The 21,446-nt window shown below is 50.8% G+C and overlaps 2 protein-coding genes across 9 annotated transcripts in view; one reads left to right on the forward strand and one right to left on the reverse strand.

Annotated features, from left to right (window-relative positions):
* The first annotated feature begins 4,377 nt into the window (after positions 1 to 4,377).
* The window catches only part of fuz (fuzzy planar cell polarity protein), a 30,613-nt gene continuing 13,544 nt past the window's right edge, over positions 4,378 to 21,446 (forward strand). Inside the window, exons 1-6 of one of the 8 annotated variants that reach the window (XM_085969858.1) lie at positions 4,378 to 4,725; positions 8,820 to 8,965; positions 11,929 to 12,050; positions 14,251 to 14,335; positions 17,091 to 17,183; positions 18,983 to 19,051. In XM_085969858.1, coding sequence (XP_085825984.1) covers positions 11,968 to 12,050; positions 14,251 to 14,335; positions 17,091 to 17,183; positions 18,983 to 19,051 — 330 coding nt within the window. In that variant the 5' untranslated portion in view covers positions 4,378 to 4,725; positions 8,820 to 8,965; positions 11,929 to 11,967. Of the gene's footprint in view, positions 4,726 to 7,177; positions 8,966 to 9,481; positions 9,693 to 11,928; positions 12,051 to 13,151; positions 13,256 to 14,250; positions 14,336 to 17,090; positions 17,184 to 18,982; positions 19,052 to 21,446 lie in introns of those variants that run through there. The other 7 variants (XM_085969860.1, XM_085969859.1, XM_085969862.1 and 4 more) reach the window with 7 other exon arrangements.
* The window catches only part of ap2a1 (adaptor related protein complex 2 subunit alpha 1), a 99,070-nt gene continuing 89,839 nt past the window's right edge, over positions 12,216 to 21,446 (reverse strand). The window contains exon 24 of the mRNA XM_085969850.1: positions 12,216 to 14,051. Coding sequence (XP_085825976.1) covers positions 14,022 to 14,051 — 30 coding nt within the window. The 3' untranslated portion in view covers positions 12,216 to 14,021. The remainder of the gene's footprint in view (positions 14,052 to 21,446) is intronic.

Genomic DNA, 21,446 nt, shown 5'->3' on the forward strand with positions numbered 1-21,446 from the left:
ATGGCTAAATTGCATTTATATGGCACCTTTCACGACTTCAGGATATCCCAAAACGCTTTACAGCCAATGAAGTGTAGTCACTGCTGCAATATAGGAAATGCCAATTTGCACACAGCAAGATCCCACAAACAGCAATGAGACAATGACCAGCTAATCTGTTTTGAGGGATAAATATTGGCCCCAGGACACAGGTGAGAACTCCCCTGCTCTTCTTCAAAATCGTTGCAAGGGATCTTTTACGTCCACTGAGAGGAAGAGGGGCCTCAGTTTAACATCTTATCCAAAAGGCAACACCTCTGACAGTGCAGCACTCCCTCAGTACTGCCCCTCTGACAGTGCAGCGCTCCCTCAGTACAGCTCCTGTGACAGTGCAGCACTCCCTCAGTACAGCTCCTGTGACAGTGCAGCACTCCCTCAGTACTGCCCCTCTGACAGTGCAGCGCTCCCTCAGTACAGCTCCTGTGACAGTGCAGCACTCCCTCAGTACAGCTCCTCTGACAGTGCAGCACTCCCTCAGTACAGCTCCTGTGACAGTGCAGCACTCCCTCAGTACAGCTCCTGTGACAGTGCGGCGCTCCCTCAGTACTGCCCCTCCGACAGTGCAGCACTCCCTCAGTACTGCTCCTCCGCCAGTGCGGCGCTCCCTCAGTACTGCCCCTCCGACAGTGCAGCGCTCCCTCAGTACTGCCCCTCCGACAGTGCAGCGCTCCCTCAGTACTGCCCCTCCGACAGTGCAGCGCTCCCTCAGTACTGCCCCTCCGACAGTGCAGTGCTCTCTCAGTACTGCCCCTCCGACAGTGCAGTGCTCTCTCAGTACTGCTCCTCCGACAGTGCAGCGCTCCCTCAGTACTGCTCCTCCGACAGTGCAGCGCTCCCTCAGTACTGCTCCTCCGACAGTGCAGCGCTCCCTCAGTACTGCCCCTCCGACAGTGCAGCACTCCCTCAGTACAGCTCCTGTGACAGTGCAGCACTCCCTCAGTACAGCTCCTGTGACAGTGCAGCGCTCCCTCAGTACAGCTCCTGTGACAGTGCAGCACTCCCTCAGTACAGCTCCTGTGACAGTGCAGCGCTCCCTCAGTACAGCTCCTGTGACAGTGCAGCACTCCCTCAGTACAGCTCCTGTGACAGTGCAGCGCTCCCTCAGTACAGCTCCTGTGACAGTGCGGCGCTCCCTCAGTACTGCCCCTCCGACAGTGCAGCACACCCTCAGTACTGCCCCTCCGACAGTGCAGTGCTCCCTCAGTACTGCCCCTCCGACAGTGCAGTGCTCTCTCAGTGTCAGCCTAGATTCTGTGCGCAGGTCCCTGGCATGGGACTGTGAACCCATAAGAAATAGGAGCAGGAGTCGGCCATTCGGCCCCCTCAAGCCTGCCCTGCCATTCAATAATGATCATGGCTGATCTGATCTTGGCCTCAACGTCACTTTCCCGCCCGCTCCCCATAACCCTCGACTCCCCTGTAGCTCAAATATCTGTCAATCTCCGCCTTGAATATATTCACCGACTCCGCCTCTGCAACCTCAAAGATTCACGACCCTCTGAGAGAAGAAATTCCTCCTCATCTCCTGAAACTGTGCTCCCTAGTTCTAGATTCCCCCACGAGGGAAACATCCTCTCAGCATCTACCCTGTCAAGCCCCCTCAGAATCATATATGTTTCAATAAGATCCCCTCTCATTCTTCTAAACTCCAATGAGTATAGGCCCAACCTGCTCAACCTTTCCTCATAAGACAACCCCTTCATCTCCGGAATCAACCTCGTGAACCTTCTCTGAACTGCCTCCAATGCAAGTATATCCTTCCTTAAATAAGGAGACCAAAACTGTACGCAGTACTCCAGGTGTGGTCTCACCAACGCCCTGTACAGTTGTAGCAGGACTTCCCTACTTTGACACTCCACCCCCCCTTTGCAATAAAGGCCAACTTTCCATTTGCCTTCCTAATTACTTGCTGTACCTGCATGCTAACTGACATGAATCAGTCATTCATGAAAGAAAGACTTATGAAATAATACTGAGCGGCCTACGGGTGGCGCTGTCCAGGGAGAGTACAAATACTCGGGCACGGGCCCAGCTTGCGCAGGACATTCTTAACAGGAACTAGTGAAGGACACAACTAGACCTCCATGTTGTAAAACAGTTGATTAAAGCTTTGTTTAACGCTTAGACCAAGTGCCTAGTAGTTCCTTACGTCACTAACTTTTTGTGATCTTCTGCTCTTCTGACTCTGAGGTGACAGTGATACTCATTGAACTAGAGCTGACACTTGGCCTTGAGGTCACTGAAGCTGTTGGTCAGCGTTCCTTTGTGTTCTCGGTTGTCATGAGCAGAGCCCCAATTTTTTTTTCAAATACAGTGGAAAAGAGGAAACCAACTAAAAGACTGAGAAAGGGAAAGTATCGACACGGAAAGCGTGGCTTAGTTCAGCCACTAAAAAGACCAACTGTGCTGTCACCACAGCATTGCTGTTTAAGTTTCAGCTGTGGCTCAGTGGGTAGCTGTGCCTGTCTGCTTCCATCATGAAGGTTGTGGGTTCAAAACCCACTCCATGAAACTTGAGCACAAAATCAAGGCTGACACTCCAGTGCAGTACTGAGAGAGCGCCGCACCATCGGAGGGGCAGTGCTGAGGGAGCGCCGCACTGTCGGAGGGGCAGTGCTGAGGGAGTGCCGCACTGCCGGAGGGGCAGTACTGAGGGAGAGCCGCACTGTCGGAGGGGCAGTACTGAGGGAGTGCTGCACTGTCGGAGGTGCTGCCTTTTGGATGAGACAAACTGATTCCATGTCTGCTCTCTCAGGTGGATGTAAGAGATCCTATGGATCTATTTTTGAAGAAGAGCAGGGGAGTTCTCTGTGGTGTCCTGGGCCAATATTTATCCTTCAACCAACATGACTAAAAAAAAGTATCTGGCCATTTATGACATTGCTGTTTGTGGGAGCTTGCTGTTTGAAAATTGGCTGCCATGTTTCCTACATTACAAGAGTGACCACACTTCAAAAAGTACTTCATTGGCTATAAAGCGCTTTGGGTCGTCCGGTGGTTGTGAAAGGCGCTGGAGAAATGCACGTCTTTTTTTCACACACAATTATTAACTGATAGTTATGTCGCTGAATGTGGCAGCCATTTTGTACACACAAGCAAAACTGAGATGAACGATGAGTTCATTGGGTTTTTTCTCATGATGCTGTCTTAACTGGCGTAGGAGTTAGAGAGTGGACTGACTGGAAAATCACTTGGGGATTTTTCATATGGGAGGGGGAATTATATATGATACTAACTGGAGTGCCCGGCGGTGCCGAGGGTTTTTTTGAGGGCATGTTGTTATGAAAAAAGTAGAAATATTTTTATATATATAAATGAGTTTGTCTGTCTGTGTGGGAAGGAGAGAGAGGAAGGAGAGAGAGGGGGAAGGGGAAGGAGAGAGAGAGAGAGAGAGAGAGAGGGAAGGAGAGAGAGAGGGAAGGAGAGAGAGAGAGGGAAGGAGGGAGAGAGAGAGGGAAGGAAGGAGAGAGAGAGAGGGAAGGAGAGAGAGAGGGAAAGAGAGAGAGAGGAAGGAAGGAGAGAGAGAGGGAAGGAGAGAGAGAGAGAGAGGGAAGGTGAGAGAGAGAGAGAAGGAGGGAGAGAGAGAGAGGGAAGGAGAGAGAGGGAGGGAGAGAGAGAGAGGGAAGGAGAGAGAGAGGGAAGGAGAGAGAGAGGGAACGAGCGAGAGACAGAGAGAGAGGGGAAGGAGAGAGAGGAAGAGAGGGAAGGAGAGAGAGAGAGAGAGGGAAGGAGAGAGAGAGGGGAGGAGAGCAAGAGAGAGAGGGAAGGAGATAGAGAAGAGAGGAAGACACCCCGGGGAAGGGGCTGGACTCAGAGCCCGGCGGGTGAAGAAGAGCGGCCGCCATTTTGTGAGGTCGGCGAGAAGTTTGATTTGCGGCGGCCGAAGGAAGGAAGAAGGCGAGCTCTCCCACCCCTTCACTCTTACCTCCTCACCCTCTCTCTCTCCCTCCCCCTCTCTCTCCCTGCCGCTCTCTCTCTCCCTCCCCCTCTCTCTCCCTGCCGCTCTCTCTCCCCCCTCTCTCTCCCTGCCCCTCTCTCTCTCCCTCCCTCCCCGCTCTCTCTCTCTCCCCCTCCCTCCCCCCGCTCTCTCTCTCTCTCCCTCCCTCCCGCTCTCTCTCCTCCCCCTCCCTCCTCGCTCGCTCGCTTCTCCCTCCCTCCCTCCCTCCCCTCTCTCCCTCCCTCCCTCCCTCCCTCCTCCCTCCCTCCCTCCCTCCCTCCCTCTCCCTCCCTCCCTCCCTCCCTCTCTCTCTCTCTCTCTCTCCCTCTCTCCCTCCCCCCCTCCCCCTCTCCCTCCCTCCCTCCCTCTCTCTCCCTCTCTCCTCCTCACCTCGGTACCAGAACGGAGTATATCCGACACCGGGAGGCCGGGTGCCCATCGCTCAGAAGCGAGCCCGCGGTTCCTCATGTTTAACCAGGCGGGCCTTTGGACCCGGTTGGCCGGGCGGCAGTGGAAGGCTTTTCGTTCCGGACTCCCGTGTCCGATTTAGGTCGGGGACGGGCTCATTGGAAAGCCCCGGTTTTCCCGGTCCCGCGCTAATGGCAAGAGAGAGAGGGGGAAGGAGAGAGAGAGAGGGAAGGAGAATTAAAATCCCGACTTTTGTCTGTTTTCCCGCGCAGCCGGCCAGAGAAAAGAAAAACAAAAGAGATGAAGAGTCTAATTTAAAGCAGCCTCTCCCCCGCTAAAAGGTGAGAGCCGGAGGGAGATTTTGCGGGTGAAGAGGGGCGGCCGCCATTTTGTGAGGCACCAACGGCAGTTTGAAAGATTAGGCCCCGCCCACACACACCATGAAACGCCCCCCCCGTGATGCAGCACGCTCCCCCCGTAGGATTGGTCAACCTTCACGTCACTCAATGCTAATGAGCGGATTCCCCCGTATGATTGGCCAACCGCTAATGAGCAGATTTTTGAACGTTTTTTGTATACTGTCCAAACAATTTTTGTCTGACCAAAATGTAAATATGCCTATGAGACTCCCCTAATCATAAGCTTTCTTTTGATATAACATATGTGTAGGTACGCGCTATAACTTTTGAGTGATGCCCCGGACAGACAGACAGACAGACACCACGATCCTTTTATATACAGTATATATATAGATAATATAATTGGGGAGACCAAACGCAGATTGGGTGACCGCTTTGCGGAACACCTCCGTTCAGTCCGTAAGGGGGACCCCGAGCTCCCGGTGGCCTGTCACTTTAATTCACCGCTCCACTCCCACTCTGACCTCACCGCCCTCGGCCTCTTCCATTGTTCCACGGAAGCTCAGCGTAAGCTCGAGGAACAGCACCTCATCTTTCGATGAGGCACTTTACAGCCTTCCGGACTCAACATAGAGTTCAACTATTTCAGATCATAACCTCGGCCCTTACCACATATATATATTTTCTTTTTTTTATCCACAATTTTTGTTTTTTCTTCCCTCCCTTCAGCAGTCCTTCATTCTGCCAGCGCAATTCACACCCCATCTAGGGGCATCCTTTGTTCCTTAACCTGTCCACCTCCTACCACCTCCTCTTGCCTTGAATATCTCTCAATGTCTCTTAATCTCTCCTGCCTTCCATCCTATCACAGACCTTCCCTTTTGTTCTTTCATCCCCTCCCCCCCTTTCCCAGCCTCTTCACTTGCTTAAGAATCTGTTCCATTTCCTGCTTTTTTTCCAGTTCTGACGAAAGGTCATCGACCTGAAACGTTAACTCTGTTTCTCTCTCCACCGATGTTGCCTGGCCTGCTGAGTTTTTCCAGCGTTTCCTGTTGTTATTTCGGAATTATATATGTATGGACATAACTATTTAATTAAAATGTTTCATATTCTGCCTCTTTGACCCTCAGAACTGCTCCCAGAACTCCACCCAACCCCCAAAAGCATGTCTGATATTGAGTAAGATAATACCAGATGGAATCAATTCTCTTTTTTCCTCACTGTTCTGCTCCGATGACTGGGCACCATTCTAGTGGTGCTGATGACACAGCATCTTCCAAAAGTGGCCCTTCTTCATGTCTTGGCTGTCCATTTCTTCCTTGTAAGCTTGGCTCAATTGGTAGAACTCTCATCTTTCAATCTAGAAGATTGTATGTCCATGGCCCACGTCAGCTCTAACTAACAACAGAGTGAGAATTTTAAAACTGAGGTGTTGCCGGACTGGGAGCCAATGTAGGTCAGCGAGCACAGGGGGGGACTGAGCGAACGGGGGCTTGGTGCGAGTTACATCAGGAGTAGATAATCTAGGTTGAGTGTTGTCTTTCAGACAGCAGGGAGCTCTTACGGTGTCCTGACCAACATTTCCGCGCCCCCCCCCGCCCCCTCAACCAAAAACTGCTAAACTGATCATTTATTTCATCGCTCTTTGTGGGATCTTGCTATGTGCAGAATGGCTGTTGCCGACTTGACAGTGACCGCACTTCATAGTAACTCAGAATTTTCTGTGAGTTGAGAATCATGTTACGATGCTCCATAAATGCAGGTTTCTCTAATTACTAGGCAACCTGCTGTGGCATTGCACAAATGTAGACCTCAGATGAAGCGGGATTAGAAGGTGGGGGATAATTGGATCAGGGTTTCAGATGTAATTCATTCCCCATTTTAGAATTATATATTCTGTCCTTATCTTTCTACTTTGGTAGCATAGTGGTGATGTTACTGGGCTAGTAATCCAGAGGCCTGGACTAATGATCCAGAGACGTGAGTTCATAATCCCACCACAGCAGCAAGGGGAATTTAAATTCAGTTAATTAAATAAATCTGGAATTTAAAAAAAAGCTAGCATCAGTAATAGTGACTGTAAAACTACAGGATTGTCGTAAGAAACCCATCTGGTTTACTAATGTCCTTGAGGGTAGGAAATCTGCCACCCTTACCCGGTCTGGCCTCTATGTGACTCCAGAGCCACAGCAATGTGGTTGACTCTTAACTGCCCTCTGAAATGGCTGCAGTCCGTGTGGTGAAGGTACTCCCACAGTGCTGTTAGGGAGGGAGTTCCAGGATTTTGACCCAGCGACGATGAAGGATCGGCGATATACTTCTAAGTCAGGATGGTGTGTGACTTGGAGGGGAACTTGGAGGTGGTGTTGTTCCCATGCGCCTGCTGCCCTTGTCCTTCTAGGTGGTAGAGGTTGCGGGTTTGGGAGTGATGCGCTATCAATTACTCAAAAGACTGAGGTTAAGCGAGTAACTAACAGGCTTTTATTAACAAGAGAATGAAGGTGTGCCTCGAGTGGTCGACCAGTCCAGAATACAGAGGGACTGTGGAGCAGTCACCTTTATACCTGGACTCGTGGGAGGAGTCAGCCGAGGCATGTACAGACATGTACACAGTGTAATACAAACACCCACACAGGCAGGTATAACAGTGGTTTACCACAGGGAGGTGCTGCTGAAGAAGCCTTGGCAAGTTGCTGCAGTGCATCTTGTAGATGGTACACACTGCAGACACGGTACACCGGCGGTGGAGGGAGTGAATGTTTAAGGTGGTGAATGGGGTGCCAATCAAGCGGGCTGCTTTTTCCTGGATGATGTCGAGCTTCTCAAGTGTTGTTGGAGCTGCACTCATCCAGGCAAGTGGAGAGTATTCCATCACACTCCTTACTTGTGCCTTGTAGATGGTGGAAAGGCTTTGGGGAGTCAGGAGGTGAGACACTCGCTGCAGAATACCCAGCCTCTGACCTGCTCTTGTTGCCACTGTATTTATGTGGCTGGTCCAGTTAAGTTTCTGGTCAATGATGACCCCAGGATGTTGATGGTGCGGGATTCGGCGATGGTAATGCCATTGAATGTCAAGGGGTGGTTTTTAGACGCTCGCTTGTTGGAGATAGTCATTGCCTGGCACTTGTGTGGCGCGAATGTTACCTGCCACTTATCAGCCCAAGTCTGAATGTCGTTCAGGTCTTGTTGCATGCGGACATGGACTGCTTCATTATCTGAGGAGTTGTGAATGGCACTGAACATTGTGCAGTCATCAGCGAACATCCCCATTTCTGATCTTATTTTGGAGGGAAGGTCATTGATGAAGCAGCTGAAGATGATTAGGCCTAGGACACTGCCCTGAGGAACTCCTGCAGCGATGTCCTGGGGCTGTGATGATTGACCTACAACCACCATAACCATCTTCCTTTGTGCCAGGTATGACTCCAGCCAGTGGGAGTTTTTCCCCGATTCCCATTGACTTCAGTTTTACTAGGGCTCCTTATGCCACACTCGGTCAAATTTTGCCTTGATGTCAAGGGCAGTCACTCTCACCTCACCTCTGGAATTCAGCTCCTTTGTCCATGTACGATGCAGGTTTAGCATTACTTCCCTACTTGTTTCATCTATACCTCTAGAAATAAACCCTAGTGCTTGGTTTGTCTTTTTTATGGCCTTGCTAACCTGTGTCTCAACTTTTAGTGATTTGTGTATTTGTACTCCGAGATCCCTTTGTTCCTCTACCCCACCCAGACTCGCACCCTCCAAGTAATAAGTGGCCTCCCTATTCTTCCTACCAAAATATAATACCTCACATTTATCTGTGTTGAACTTCATTTGCCAATTATATGCCCATTCTGCAAGTTTATTAATGTCCTCCTGTAATTTGTTGCAGTCCTCCTCAGTATTGACTATCCCCCCAATTTGGTGTCATCCGCAAATTTAGAAATTGTGTTTTTGATTCCAAAGTCTAAATCGTTAATATAAATTGTGAACAACAGTGGTCCCTGCACTGATCCTTGTGGAGCACCACTACCCACCTTCTGCCGCTGTGAATAACTAACTTTTACCCCTACTCTCTGTTTTCTGTCTTGAAGCCAGCCCCTGACTTCGCATTCGCTGACCTTGTTCATCTGTCTATTATGGGGTACCTAATCGAAGCCTTTTGAAAATCCAGATCAATGACATCTACTGCATTACCATTGTCTACTCTCTCTGTTACCTCTTCAAAAAATTCAATAAGGTTGGTCAAGCAATACTTTCCCTTTTGAAAGCCATGCTGACTATTCATTACTATGTTTTTGGTTTCTAGATGTTCTTCTCTATTTTATTGCAGATCAATTAGCTGAAGTGGCTTTATTGATTTAAAAATCAAGGAGTTACTTTAATTGATTGCAAAGCATTGAACCAAACCATCCTGTTTGCAAAAGTTTTAATAACTTCTGTGATTCCATGAACTTTCTAAATGTATAGTTTTTGAAATCATTTTTGAATGGTTATGTGCAATATTTTGCTCAAATATTTGCTGAACGGTGGGGCTGGCATTGGGGGGGGGGGGTTTGGATGGTTTCTGGACAAACTTTCTGTAGAAAGCAAAAATTTCAATAACATTTGATAAGTTTCCTTTTGCTTTATTTATAATTTGAAGTTTTTGCCGCTTTAAAAAAAAGGATTTGTTGGGGGGTGGGGGTAGGTGTGAACTTTTATTAATTTGATTTTTTGCATTGGGGTCACCCGGGTCAGCCTAACGGGGGGGAACAATGATTCTTCGACCCGGCTCTGCGCGTGCGCGGGCGGTTGTTAGGCAGCGGCGGTTGCCAGGGCGACGTTGTCATTTTTTCCCGGCGTGCCTCGGGAAAGTGAAGGCGGCCCATTGGCAAACCAAGATGGCGGCCAGTGTGCAGCTGCTGTGCCTAGCAACCAGCAGTGGGGTCCCCCTGTACTGCAGGAGCAAGGGGGAGTGCAGGCAGGTAAATGTTTGCAATACAAGAATGTTTATAATACAAGGTCTTTATATATATTTTTTTTAAACACTCTCATTTGGTTGCAATTTGAATTTTTAAAAAAACTTCAGTAGCTCAGTGGGTAGCACTCTGAGTCATGAAGGTTGTGGGTTCAAGTCCCTACTCCAGAGACTTAAGCACAAAAATCCCAGGCTGACACTCCCAGGGGCAGTACTGAGGGAGTGCCGCACTGTCGGAGGGGCAGTACTGAGGGAGCGCCGCACTGTCGGAGGGGCAGTACTGAGGGAGCGCCGCACTGTCGGAGGGGCAGTACTGAGGGAGCGCCGCACTGTCGGAGGGGCAGTACTGAGGGAGCGCCGCACTGTCGGAGGGGCAGTACTGAGGGAGCGCCTCACTGTCAGAGGGGCATTACTGAGGGAGGACCGCACTGTCGGAGGGGCAGTACTGAGGGAGCGCCGCATTGTCGGAGGGGCAGTACTGAGGGAGCGCCGCACTGTCGGAGAGGCAGTACTGAGGGAGCGCCGCAGTGTCGGAGGGTCAGTACTGAGGGAGCGCCGCACTGTCGGAGGGGCAGTACTGAGGGAGCGCCGCACTGTCGGAGGGGCAGTACTGAGGGAGCGCCGCACTGTCGGAGGGGCAGTACTGAGGGAGCGCCGCACTGACTGAGGGAGCGCCGCACTGTCGGAGGGGCAGTACTGAGGGAGCACCGCAGTGTCAGAGGGTCAGTACTGAGGGAGCGCTGCACTGTCGGAGGGGCAGTACTGAGGGAGCACCGCAGTGTCGGAGGGGCAGTACTGAGGGAGCGCTGCACTGTCTGAGGCGCTGTCTTTCGGATGAGACGTTAAACCGAGACCCCGTCTGCCCTCTCAGGTGGACGTAAAAGATCCCATGGCCACTATTTCGAAGAAGAGCAGGGGAGTTCTCCCCAATATCCTGCGGCCTATATTTATCCCTCAACCAACATCACTAAAATGGTTTATCTGGTCATTATCACATTCCTGTTTGTGGAAGCTTGCTGTGCGCAAATTGGTTACCGCATTTCCTACATTACAACAGTGACTACACTTCAAATGTACTTCATTGGCTGTAAAGTGCTTTGGGACGTCCTGTGGTCATGAAAGGCGCTATAGAAATGCAAGTCTTTTTCATAAAATATTGTGGTGGTGTTGCAGGAACATTATAGGGCAAAGCATTCTCATCAGCTGTGCAGAAGCTACTGTCATGAAGAAGGATGGAGAGGAGGGGAAAATAAGTTTTCCTTAACTTTTATAATTAGTTGCAGAGGGTATGGTGCCTGCTCTTGTCTCTGGGTGTGCCACCTGATGCCAAGCCTGACCACCCATCTAGTACTGGTGGTCATTTTAGTGGATCAAAAATGAGTTTAAAAAAGACTGCTGTGCCTATTGTTTTATTCATTCGTGAGATGTGAGCCGTGCTAGCCAGACCGGCATTTATTACTCATCCCTAGTTGCCCCTCGAGCAGGTGGTGGTGAGCCGCCTTCTCGAACTGCTGCAGTCCGTGTGGTGAAGGTGCTCCCTCAGTGCTGTTGGGGAGGGAGTTCCAGGATTTTTGACCCAGCGACGATGAAGGAACGGCAGGTTATACATTTAAAGTCGGGATGGTGTGTGACTTGGAGGTGGTGGTGTTCCCATGCGCCTGCTGTCCTTGTCCTTCTAGCTGGTGGAGGTCGCGGGTTTGGGAGGTGCTGCTGAAGAAGCCTTGGCGAGTTGCTGCAGTGCATCTTGTAGATGGGGTACGCTGGTGGTGGAGGGAGTGGATGTTTAAGGTGGTGGATGGGCTGCCGATCAAGTGAACTGCCCAATGTGATCCCAGAGTTGGCAACATAAGAACAGGTGTCGGCTGTTCAATTAGATCATAGCTGATCTGTACCTTAACTCCATTTTACCCACCTTGGCGCTGTAACCCTTAATACTCTTGCCTTACAAAAATCTGTCAATCTCAGTTTTGAAATTTTCTATTGACCCCCAGCCTCAACAGCCTTTTGGGGGAGAGAGTTCAGGATTTCCACCACCCTTTGTGTGAAGAAGTGCTTCCTGACATCACCCCTGAACGGCCTGGCTCTAATTCTCCCCCCCCGCCAGAGGAAATGGTTTCTCTCTATCCACCCTATCAACTCCATTAATCATAGACACCATGAGTTGGTTGAAGGAACAGGTTTAATGGGCTGAATGGCTTTTTCGTGTTCATTACTTTCTCAGTAAGTCATTTTTTCCTTTGCAGCTTCCGTTCTCTGTGATTGGCTCTCTGAATGGAGTGCACATGTTTGGGAGTAACCAGGATGTTCTGCTGACCAATACCTGTACTGACAACACCAGGGTCTGCTGGAGAGTCTTCCAGGACAGGTGAGGTGCAATGAAGGTCCAAGAATCGATACTGGGCCTGGCTCAGCATGAGACATTAATTCAAGACCACATTGAAAATGACCTTCTTTTCTTAAAACAGGAAACAGCAATGATTTTTCCTTGTAAGATTTTCATAGAGGGGAGGCAGCCTGCTCTTTTATAAAAAAAAAAAAAAAAAAAAAAATTAGTTTATGGGATGTGGGCGTCGCTGAGATTGCCCATCCCAAATTGCTCTTGAGAAGGTGGTGGTGAGCCGCTTTCTTGAACCGCTGCAGTCCGTGTGGTGAAGGTACTCCCACAGTGCTGTTAGGGAGGGAGTTCCAGGATTTTGACACAGCGACGATGTAGGCAGACGTGACGAGAATATCTCAAAAAACATTTTCTATCGAAACACACCGGGGTGGGGGGTAGATTTTCGACTCGTGGCCCCCGGACATTTAGCATTCCTGGATGGAGCAAAGAAAGGGAAATTTTTGCCGGTAACGGGACCCCCTGGATTTAAAAGTCCAGCACGTTCAGTGAAGAGGCGTGCAGCCCTCCCTGGCACAATTTCCTTTCTACCCCTTCGTTTCATCATTGAAATATTGTAGTCTGAACTAACTACCAGCTGTTGTGGCTCTTCTGGCTCCCTGGATATGCTTGTGAAGTGCACAGAACGATCCCAATTACTAATAACAATAACAGCTGCTTGCATTTATATAGCTCATTGAAACATACAAGATTCTGAAGGGGGATTGACAGGGTAGATGCTGAGAGGTTGTTTCCCCCTGGCTGGTGTGTCTAGAACGAGGGGGCATAGTCTCCGGATAAGGGATAGCCCAGTTAAGACTGAGATGAGGAAGAATTTCTTCACTTAGAGGGTGGTGAATCTTTGGAATTCTCTACCCTAGAGGGCTGTGGATGCTCAGTCGGTGAGTATATTCAAGGTGGAGATCGATAGATTTTTGGGCTCTAGGGGAATCGAGGGATATGGGGATCGGGCGGGAAAGTGGAATTGAGGTCGAAGATCGGCCATGATCTTATTGAATGGCAGAGCAGGCTCAAGGGGCCAAATGGCCGACTCCTGCTCCTAATTCTTATGTTCTTCTGTCCTTATAGTGCCCTTAACGCAGTAAAACGCTTCACAGAGGCGATTATCAATCAAAATTTGACACCGAGCCACATAAGGAGATATCAGGCAGGTGACCAAAAGCTTGGTCAAAGAGGTAGGTGTTAAGGAGCATCTTAAAGAACGTGAGAGAGGTGGTGAAGTTTAGGAAGGGAGTTCCAGAGCTGAGGGCCCAGGTGTCCAAAGGCGGCGGCTTCTTCTTCTTCGGCAGTCCCTCGGAACCGAGGATGACTTGCTTCCACACTAAAAATGAGTTCGCAGGTGACTGATGAGTCCAATGCGGGACCTACAGTCTCTGTCACAGGTGGGGCAGACGGTGGTTGAAGGGGTGGGTGGGTGGGGTGCTTGGGTTGACGTGCGCTGCCTGCGCTTGGCTTCCGCTTGCTCCCGGCAAAGAGACTCGGTGTTCGGTGCCTTCCCGGATGCTTCTCCTCCACTTTGTGTGGTCTTGGGCCAGGGATTCCCAGGTGTCAGTGGGGATGTTACACTTTTTCAAGGAGGCTTTGAGGGTGTCCTTGAAGCGTTTCCTCTGCCCACCTGGGGCTCTCTTGCCGTGTCGGAGCTCTTGTTCTGGGAGTCTCGTATCGGGCATGCCAAGGCTAATGTAGAGAAAGCTCCCCTCGTGGCTCGGCGGGTAACCCAGCGCAGCACTGGGCCAGACGGAAACATGCTCTATTCTGGATTAATTCAGCTCCATCTTGGGAGCAACCACGGCGCTCCATGGGGGTGGGGGAACTCGCGTTGCTCACCGCTAACCGGTGCCTCCCTGCTGGAGCGCGCGTCTGTCAAGCGAGCTCAGCTCTTGATGCCTACCACAAAAAGCTTGCTGACGCTCACTGTCCAAGCACGCACGTGAAGACTGGTCACTTGGGTGAGGGCTGATGGTTCGGTGCCTTCAGGAGAGGAGGGAAGAAAGGGAACATTTGTAAGAACACAGGAAATTAAAGCAATGTAATTTTTTTTTGCACAGCACTCAACGTCTGTATTCCAGACACATTAGCAGCCCCTCCGTGTAGCTGCGCTGGTGCCAAAAAATATGCCTGGAAGATGTAGTCCTTACTGTGCTAACAGCTTGTTTCCATGGTTACGCAGCATCACACTCATCGTCATGACCTCTGAGGAAGATGCAAGTGACCTTTACCTCAGCCGCCTGTTGGACAACGTATTCAGTGCCATGGTGAGTCTGCAGAGTGACGTCCTATTCAGATTGGCAGCGTTTTTAAAAGGCACATATATAAAGGTTTCAGCTGTCACAATCAGCAGCGGGCAGGACCTTCTGGTCTTTCTGGCCTGTTCGGTGCCGGCTTCCTGCCGGCAGATTTGTGTCATCAGCCCAGCACTGTCTCCTGAAGCCAAAGGAAGGTCAGTGTGGGAAACGGGAGAATTGCCGCACCGGTGCGGTTATGGCTGCTCCTGCCAGCCGTGGCTCAGTGGGTAGCACACTCGCCTCTGAGTCAGAAGGTTGTGGGTTCACATCCCCACTCCAAAGACTTGGAATATAAAAATCCAGGCTGACACTCCCAGTGTAGTACTGAGGGAGTGCTGCACTGTCGGAGGGGCAGTACTGAGGGAGTGCTGCACTGTCGGAGGGGCAGTACTGAGGGAGTGCTGCACTGTCGGAGGGGCAGTACTGAGGGAGTGCTGCACTGTCGGAGGGGCAGTACTGAGGGACAGCCGTACTGTCGGACGGGCAGTGCTGAGGGAGCGCCGCGCTGAGGGATCGCCGCACTGAGGGAGTGCCGCATTGTCGGAGGGGCAGTACTGAGGGAGTGCCGCACTGTCGGAGTGGCAGTACTGAGGGAGCGCCGCACTGTCGGAGGGGCAGTACTGAGGGAGCGCCGCACTGTCGGAGGGGCAGTACTGAGGGAGAGCCGCACTGTCGGATGGGCAGTACTGAGGGAGCGCCGCACTGAGGGAGTGCCGCATTGTCGGAGCGGCAGTACTGAGGGAGTGCCGCACTGTCGGAGGGGCAGTACTGAGGGAGCGCCGCACTGTCGGAGGGGCAGTACTGAGGGAGCGCCGCACTGTCGGAGGGGCAGTACTGAGGGAGAGCCGCACTGTCAGAGGGGCAGTACTGAGGGAGCACCGCACTGTCAGAGGGGCAGTACTGAGGGAGCGCAGTACTGAGGGAGTGCCGCACTGTCGGAGGGGCAGTACTGAGGGAGTGCTGCACTGTCGGAGGGGCAGTACTGAGGGAGAGCCGTACTGTCGGAGGGGCAGTACTGAGGGAGCGCCGCACTGTCGGAGGGGCAGTACTGAGGGAGCGCTGCACTGTCGGAGGGGCAGTACTGAGGGAGTGCCGCACTGTCGGAGGGGCAGTACTGAGGGAGCGCCGCACTGTCGGAGGTGCCATATTTCAGATGAGATGTTAAACCGAGGCCCCGCCTCCCCTTGCAAAGATCCCATGGCACTATTTGGAAGAAGAGCAGAGGGAGTTCTCCCCGGTGTCCTGGGGCCAATATTTATCCCTCGACCAGCATCACTAAAACAGATTATCTGGCCATTATCACATCGTTGTTTGTGGGAGCTTGCTGTGCGCAAATTGGCTGCTGCATTTCCTACATTACAACAGTGATGACACTTCAAAAATACTTTATTGGCTGTAAAGCGCTTTAGGACGTCCTGAGGTCGTGAAAGGCGTGATATCATCCCAAGTAAAGGCAAGTCTTTCAAGTTTGGGACAGAGGTGGCTTGTTCGGACTCGCCTGCGAGTTCCTTGATGCCAACGCCAGATGCTGGAAATAGAAAGTGGTCTGTTCCACACCACGAACAACTTTCACTCAGTTAAAGGCCAAATATAAACAGAAAATAATATTTGACGTATGGGCTGCTCGGCACGAGATATGGGTGGCTGCTGTGACTACCAGCATAATAATTGTATTTTTTTTGGCCCAGTTCTCTCCCTGATCATTTGGAATTCTCATCCTCGTGTTCAAATCCCTCCATGGCTTCTCCCCTCCCTATCACTGCAACCTGCTCCAGCCCTACAACATGGAGAGGCAACATAATCTAAATGGTACAAAACCGAAAATACTGCGGATGCTGGAAATCTGAAATCTGAGCAGAAAATGCTGGAAACACTCAGCAGGCCAGGCAGCATCTGTGGAGAGAGAAACAGAGTTAACGTTTCAGGTCGATGACCCTTCGTCAGAACAGTTCTAATTGTAGGTCATCAACCTGAAACGTTAACTCTGTTTCTCTCTCCACAGATGCTGCCTGACCTGCTGAGTGTTTCCAGCATTTTCTGTTTTTATAATCTAAATGGTACTATTCTGAAGGGTTTGCAAGAGCAGGGGGACCTGGGGGTGCATATTCCCAAATCCTTGACGGTGGCAGGGCAAGTTGATAAGGCAGTTAAGAAAGTGTATGGGATACAGGAAACTTTGTGCTATCCGGCACCGACGGGACCGAGCTACTGCCGTACACTCCAGAGCTAATGTTGAAACATACGGAGATTTTCATCTCCGTATGAATCAACAAACCCTGTTGCTTAGCAACAGCCTCTAAACAGTCGGCAAGCGTCTCTGTAGCGTCTCTAGCTGAAGCTGTTGCTTAGCTACAGACGTTGCAGAGCTTGACTGTTCAAAAAAAGCAAAGAAAAGAAACAAAAAGAATAAAAAACGGCTCCTGATTTTTGCCGGTGGCTCGAGCTCGCCGGACAGTTCGCCTCCGGATAACACAAAGTTTCCTGGACTTGTCTTTGTAAATAGGGACATTGGGCTCGAATTTCCAAGCCCTGTGGAGGCGGGAGTGGGGGGAAAATTGCAGAATCGGGGGGCACGAACCCTTCCCGCCCCCAACCCGCCTCCATGCCTGTTTCCCAGGAGGCGGGTACCCAACCTGTGCTGGGAGCCGCCTCCCCCAGATGGGAAGGGGATTAGTGCCAATTAACTGCCTGTTAACAGGTCTAATCCCTATTTTTATCCCTGAAGTGTGGGCTGCCCGACAGCTCCAAACCACGCCAAGTTAGCGAGGCGGACCATCGGGCTGAAGGGCTTGGAGGGGTCGAGATGTCCGGTGTTCAGGTGAGTGATGGGCGCATGAGTGCAGAGGTAAGTGTGTTTGGTTTGTGTAAAGTGTTTAAATAAGTTTTACTTACCTTTACTTACTAATGCAGGCTTCCTTCCTTCAGGTCTCGGGAGTCCCTCATCTCACCGGCACAGAAAGCAGAATGGCTGCGAGCTGTCAAAAGTTGCAGCCTTCTGCTTTCTGTTCTGGAGAGATTTCTAACTGTGTCTGTGGAGAAGGACTCAAGTTAGAAGTCAGATTGTCAGTGTTTGACAGCTTCACAGAGCTGTCAAATGCTGATATTTCATCTGTCAAAAGCTCTTGACAGATGAAATGTCAATCCCTGACGTCACCTGTAACCGGGTGTCCCTTAATTGGCCTGCTGAGCCCGCTGGGCGGCCTCAACAAGGTCAATCAAGGGAAAATCACGTGGGTTGGCCACAAATCGATGGAGGTGGGACTACAACCCAAAAAGTGGGAGTCCCGCCTCCATCACGTCCCCATTGACAAAATCCAGCCCATTGTGTACAAAAACAAGGAATCACTGGTTAGGCCTCAGCTGGAGTATTGTGAACAATTCTGGGCCCCACACTGTAGGAAGGATGTCGAGGCCTTGGAGAGGGTGCCGAGGTGGTTTACCAGGATGATACCAGGGAAGAGGAACTTCCGTTATGTAGAGAGACTGGAGAAGCTGGGATTGTTCCGCTTCGAGCAGAGAAACTTCAATAAAATTATGAGGGGGTTTTGATGGAGCAAATTGGGAGAAGCTGTTTCCTCTGGCAAGTGGGTGGGCAACCGGATGTCATAGATCTAAAATAATTGGCATAAGAACTAGAGGGGAAAGGAAGAGAAATTTCTTCACACAGAGGGTTGTTGTGATGTGGAACGCACTACCTGAAAGGGCGGTGGAAGCAGATTCCATAGGAACTTTCGAAAGGCAACGGGACGTGTGCTTGAAGAGGACTCATTTGCAGGGTTATGGGAAAGAGCCGGGGGTGTGAGACTAAATTGGACAGCTCTTTCAAAGAGCCGGCACAGACACGGCTGGTCGAATGGCCCCCGCTGTGCTGAAAGCTTCTATAACAACTCTCCGAGAACTCTGCAGTCTTCCAATTCTGGCCTCTTGTGCATTCCCCACTTCGCCCCACCAGCCCCAAGTTCTGGAATTCCCTCCTTGAACCTCTCCGCCACTCTCTCCTTTAAGACACTCCTTAAAACCTCACCTGTCCTAATATCCTGATGTGTCAAATTTTGTTTGATGACGCTCCCGTGAAGCACCTTGGGACTATGTTAAAGCCGCTGTGTAAATGCAAGTGTTTAAAATGTTAAAAGGATTTGCTAGGGTAGATACGGAGAAGCTATTTCCTCCTAGATGGGGAATCTAGACCATGGGAATGTAATCTTAAAGTTAGAGCTAAGTCACTCAGGAGTGATATCAGGAAGCTCTTTTTCATACAAAGGGAAGTGGAAATCTGGAACTCAAAAGGCTGGGGATGCGGTAATTGGGGCTTTCAAGATTGAGATCGATCGATTTTTGTTGAGTAAGGGTATCAAGGGATATGGAGCGAAGGGTAAATGGAGTTAAGGTGTCGATCAGACATGATCTAATTGATTGGGTCGAGAGGTTGAATGGCCTCCTCCTGTTCCTAACTCCCACTCCAGGACTTGAGCACAAAATCTAGGCTGACTGTTCAGTGCAACGCTGAGGGAGTGCTGCACTGTCTGAGCTACAACTGCACAGGGAATCCCTGGCAGACTGTGAAGGGTTACTCACTGGCTCTGATTCACCCTAACCATGTGCTCCTGATTTCGGAAGGTGCTGGTGATTGGCTTGGACGACCTGGTGAACCTCAAGAATGTGGAGCGATTGAAGCGGGAACTTCGGGTGAGTGAGATAGTGGAATGATAAGACACATTGTTGGCTCAGTGGGTCGCACCCTCGCCTCTGAGTCACAAGGTTGTGGGTTCAAGACCCACTCCAGAGACTTGAACACAAATCTAGGCTGACACTCCCCAGTGCAGTGCTGAGGGAGGGCTGCACTGTCGGAGGGGCAGTACTGAGAAGAGCGCCGCACTGTCGGAGGGGCAGTACTGAGGGAGGGCTGCACTGTCGGAGGGGCAGTACTGAGGGAGCGCCGCACTGTCGGAGGGGCAGTACTGAGGGAGCGCCGCACTGTCGGAGGGGCAGTACTGAGGGAGTGCTGCACTGTCGGAGGGGCAGTACTGAGGGGAGCACTGCACTGTCGGAGGGGCAGTACTGAGGGAGTGCTGCACTGTCGGAGGGGCAGTACTGAGGGAGCGCCGCACTGTGGGAGGGGCAGTACTGAGGGAGTGCTGCACTGTCGGAGGAGCCGTCTTTCAGATGAGATGTTAAAACTGAGGCCTCGTCTGCTCTCTCCGGTGAACATAAAAGATCCCACGGCACTATTTCGAAGAAGAGCAGGGGCTTTATCCCTGGTGTCCTGGCCAATATTTATCCCTCAACCAACATCACCAAAATATAGATGATCTGGTCATTATCACATTGCTGATTGTGGGAGCTTGCTGTGTGCAAATTGGCTGCCTCATTTCCTACATTACAACAGTGACTACACTTCAAAAGTACTTCATTGGCTGTGAAGCGCTTTGGGACGTCTTGAGGTCATGAAAGGCGCTACAGAAATGCAAATTTTTCTCTTTTGAGATGTTAAGCCGAGGCCCCGTCTGCCCCCTCAGGTGGATGTAAAAGATCCCGTGGCACTATTTGGAAGAAGAGCCGGGGCGTTCTCCCCGGTGTCCTGGTCACCGCTTATCCCTCAGCTAACGTCGCTAAAACAGTCATTTATCACATCGCTGTCTGTGGGACCTTGCCGTGCGTTAGCCAGGGTTCCAGCTCCTGATCGCTGCCCTTTAACTCCTGGAATGTCGCAATCTGGTGAGTCCCCCTCTGTCGAGTGGTTCCCACAGATGGCTGGAAGTACAACAAAGGCATGTGAGTCCCACCGACCAATCGAGTAGGAATGGGCCACGTGGCTCCAGCAGTCCAATTGGATCAGTGTAATACAATTTCTTGGCAACATTGCAGGCAGCTACTTAAAGGAATGTGCTTGTGTCCAGTTCTGGTCACCACACTTTAGGAAGGATGTGAAGGCCCTTGAGAGGGTGCAGAGGAGATTTACCAGAATGGTTCCGGGGGTGGGGGATCTTAGCTACAAGGACAGGTTGGAGAAGCTGGATTTGTTTTCATTAGAGCAAAGGAGGTTGAGGGGTGATTTGATCGAGGTGTACAAGATTATGACGGGTTTGGATAGGCTAGACAGGGAAAGGCTGTTCCCACTAGTTGATGGTACAAGGAGTAAGAACATAAGAACATAAGAACTAGGAGCAGGAGTAGGCCAATCGGCCCCTCGAGCCTGCTCCGCCATTCAATAAGATCATGGCTGATCTGATCCTAACCGCCAATCCACTATCACAGAACCATCTCCTGAATCTAACAGAATTAGACTAGACACACGAAATAGGAGCAGGATCAGGCTACACGGCCCCTGGGCCCGCTCCGCTACCCACAGGGCCATGTCCGATCCGAACCTAGACTCATGTCCAAATTCCTGCCCGCTCCCCGTAACCCTTAATTCCCTTTACTTCTAGGAAACTGTCTATTTCTGTTTTAAATTTATGTAATGATGTAGCTTCGACAGCTTTTTGGGGCAGCATATTCCATGGACCTACCACCCTCTGAGTGAAGTAGTTCCTCCTCATCTCAGTTTTGAAAGAGCAGCCCCTTATTCTAAGACTATGCCCCCTAGTTCTAGTTTCACCCATCATCGGGAACATCCTCCCCGCATCCACCCGATCCAACCCCTTCACAATCTTATTAGGGGACACAGATTTAAGGTTTTGGGCAAGAGATACAGGGGGGATGTGAGGAAAAACTTTTTTACGCAGCGAGTGGTGAGGACCTGGAACTCGCTGCCGACGGAAGTGGTGGAAGCGGAGACACTCAATGTTTTCAAGGGGAGACTGGATAGGCACTGGAGGGAAATAAACTTGCAGGGCTACGGGGATAGAGCGGGGGAATGGGACTGACTGGATTGCTCTACAGAGAGCCGGCACGGACTCGATGGGCCGAATGGCCGCCTCCTGTGCTCAACTTGAACTTCAACTCAACTTGAACTTAATACTTTTAGTACTAGATTCTCATTGTAATATTCGGTTACAATCTATGAGCCTGCTTGCTAATACTGCTGAATGAATAGGCTTTGAGGACTAGATTCCTTTTATTATGCGTCTGAGTTGAGAAT

The sequence above is a fragment of the Somniosus microcephalus genome, chromosome 28 (assembly GCF_052327205.1).
Source record: "Somniosus microcephalus isolate GS21.2 chromosome 28, FLI_Smic_1.0, whole genome shotgun sequence".
Classification (NCBI taxonomy): domain Eukaryota; kingdom Metazoa; phylum Chordata; class Chondrichthyes; order Squaliformes; family Somniosidae; genus Somniosus; species Somniosus microcephalus.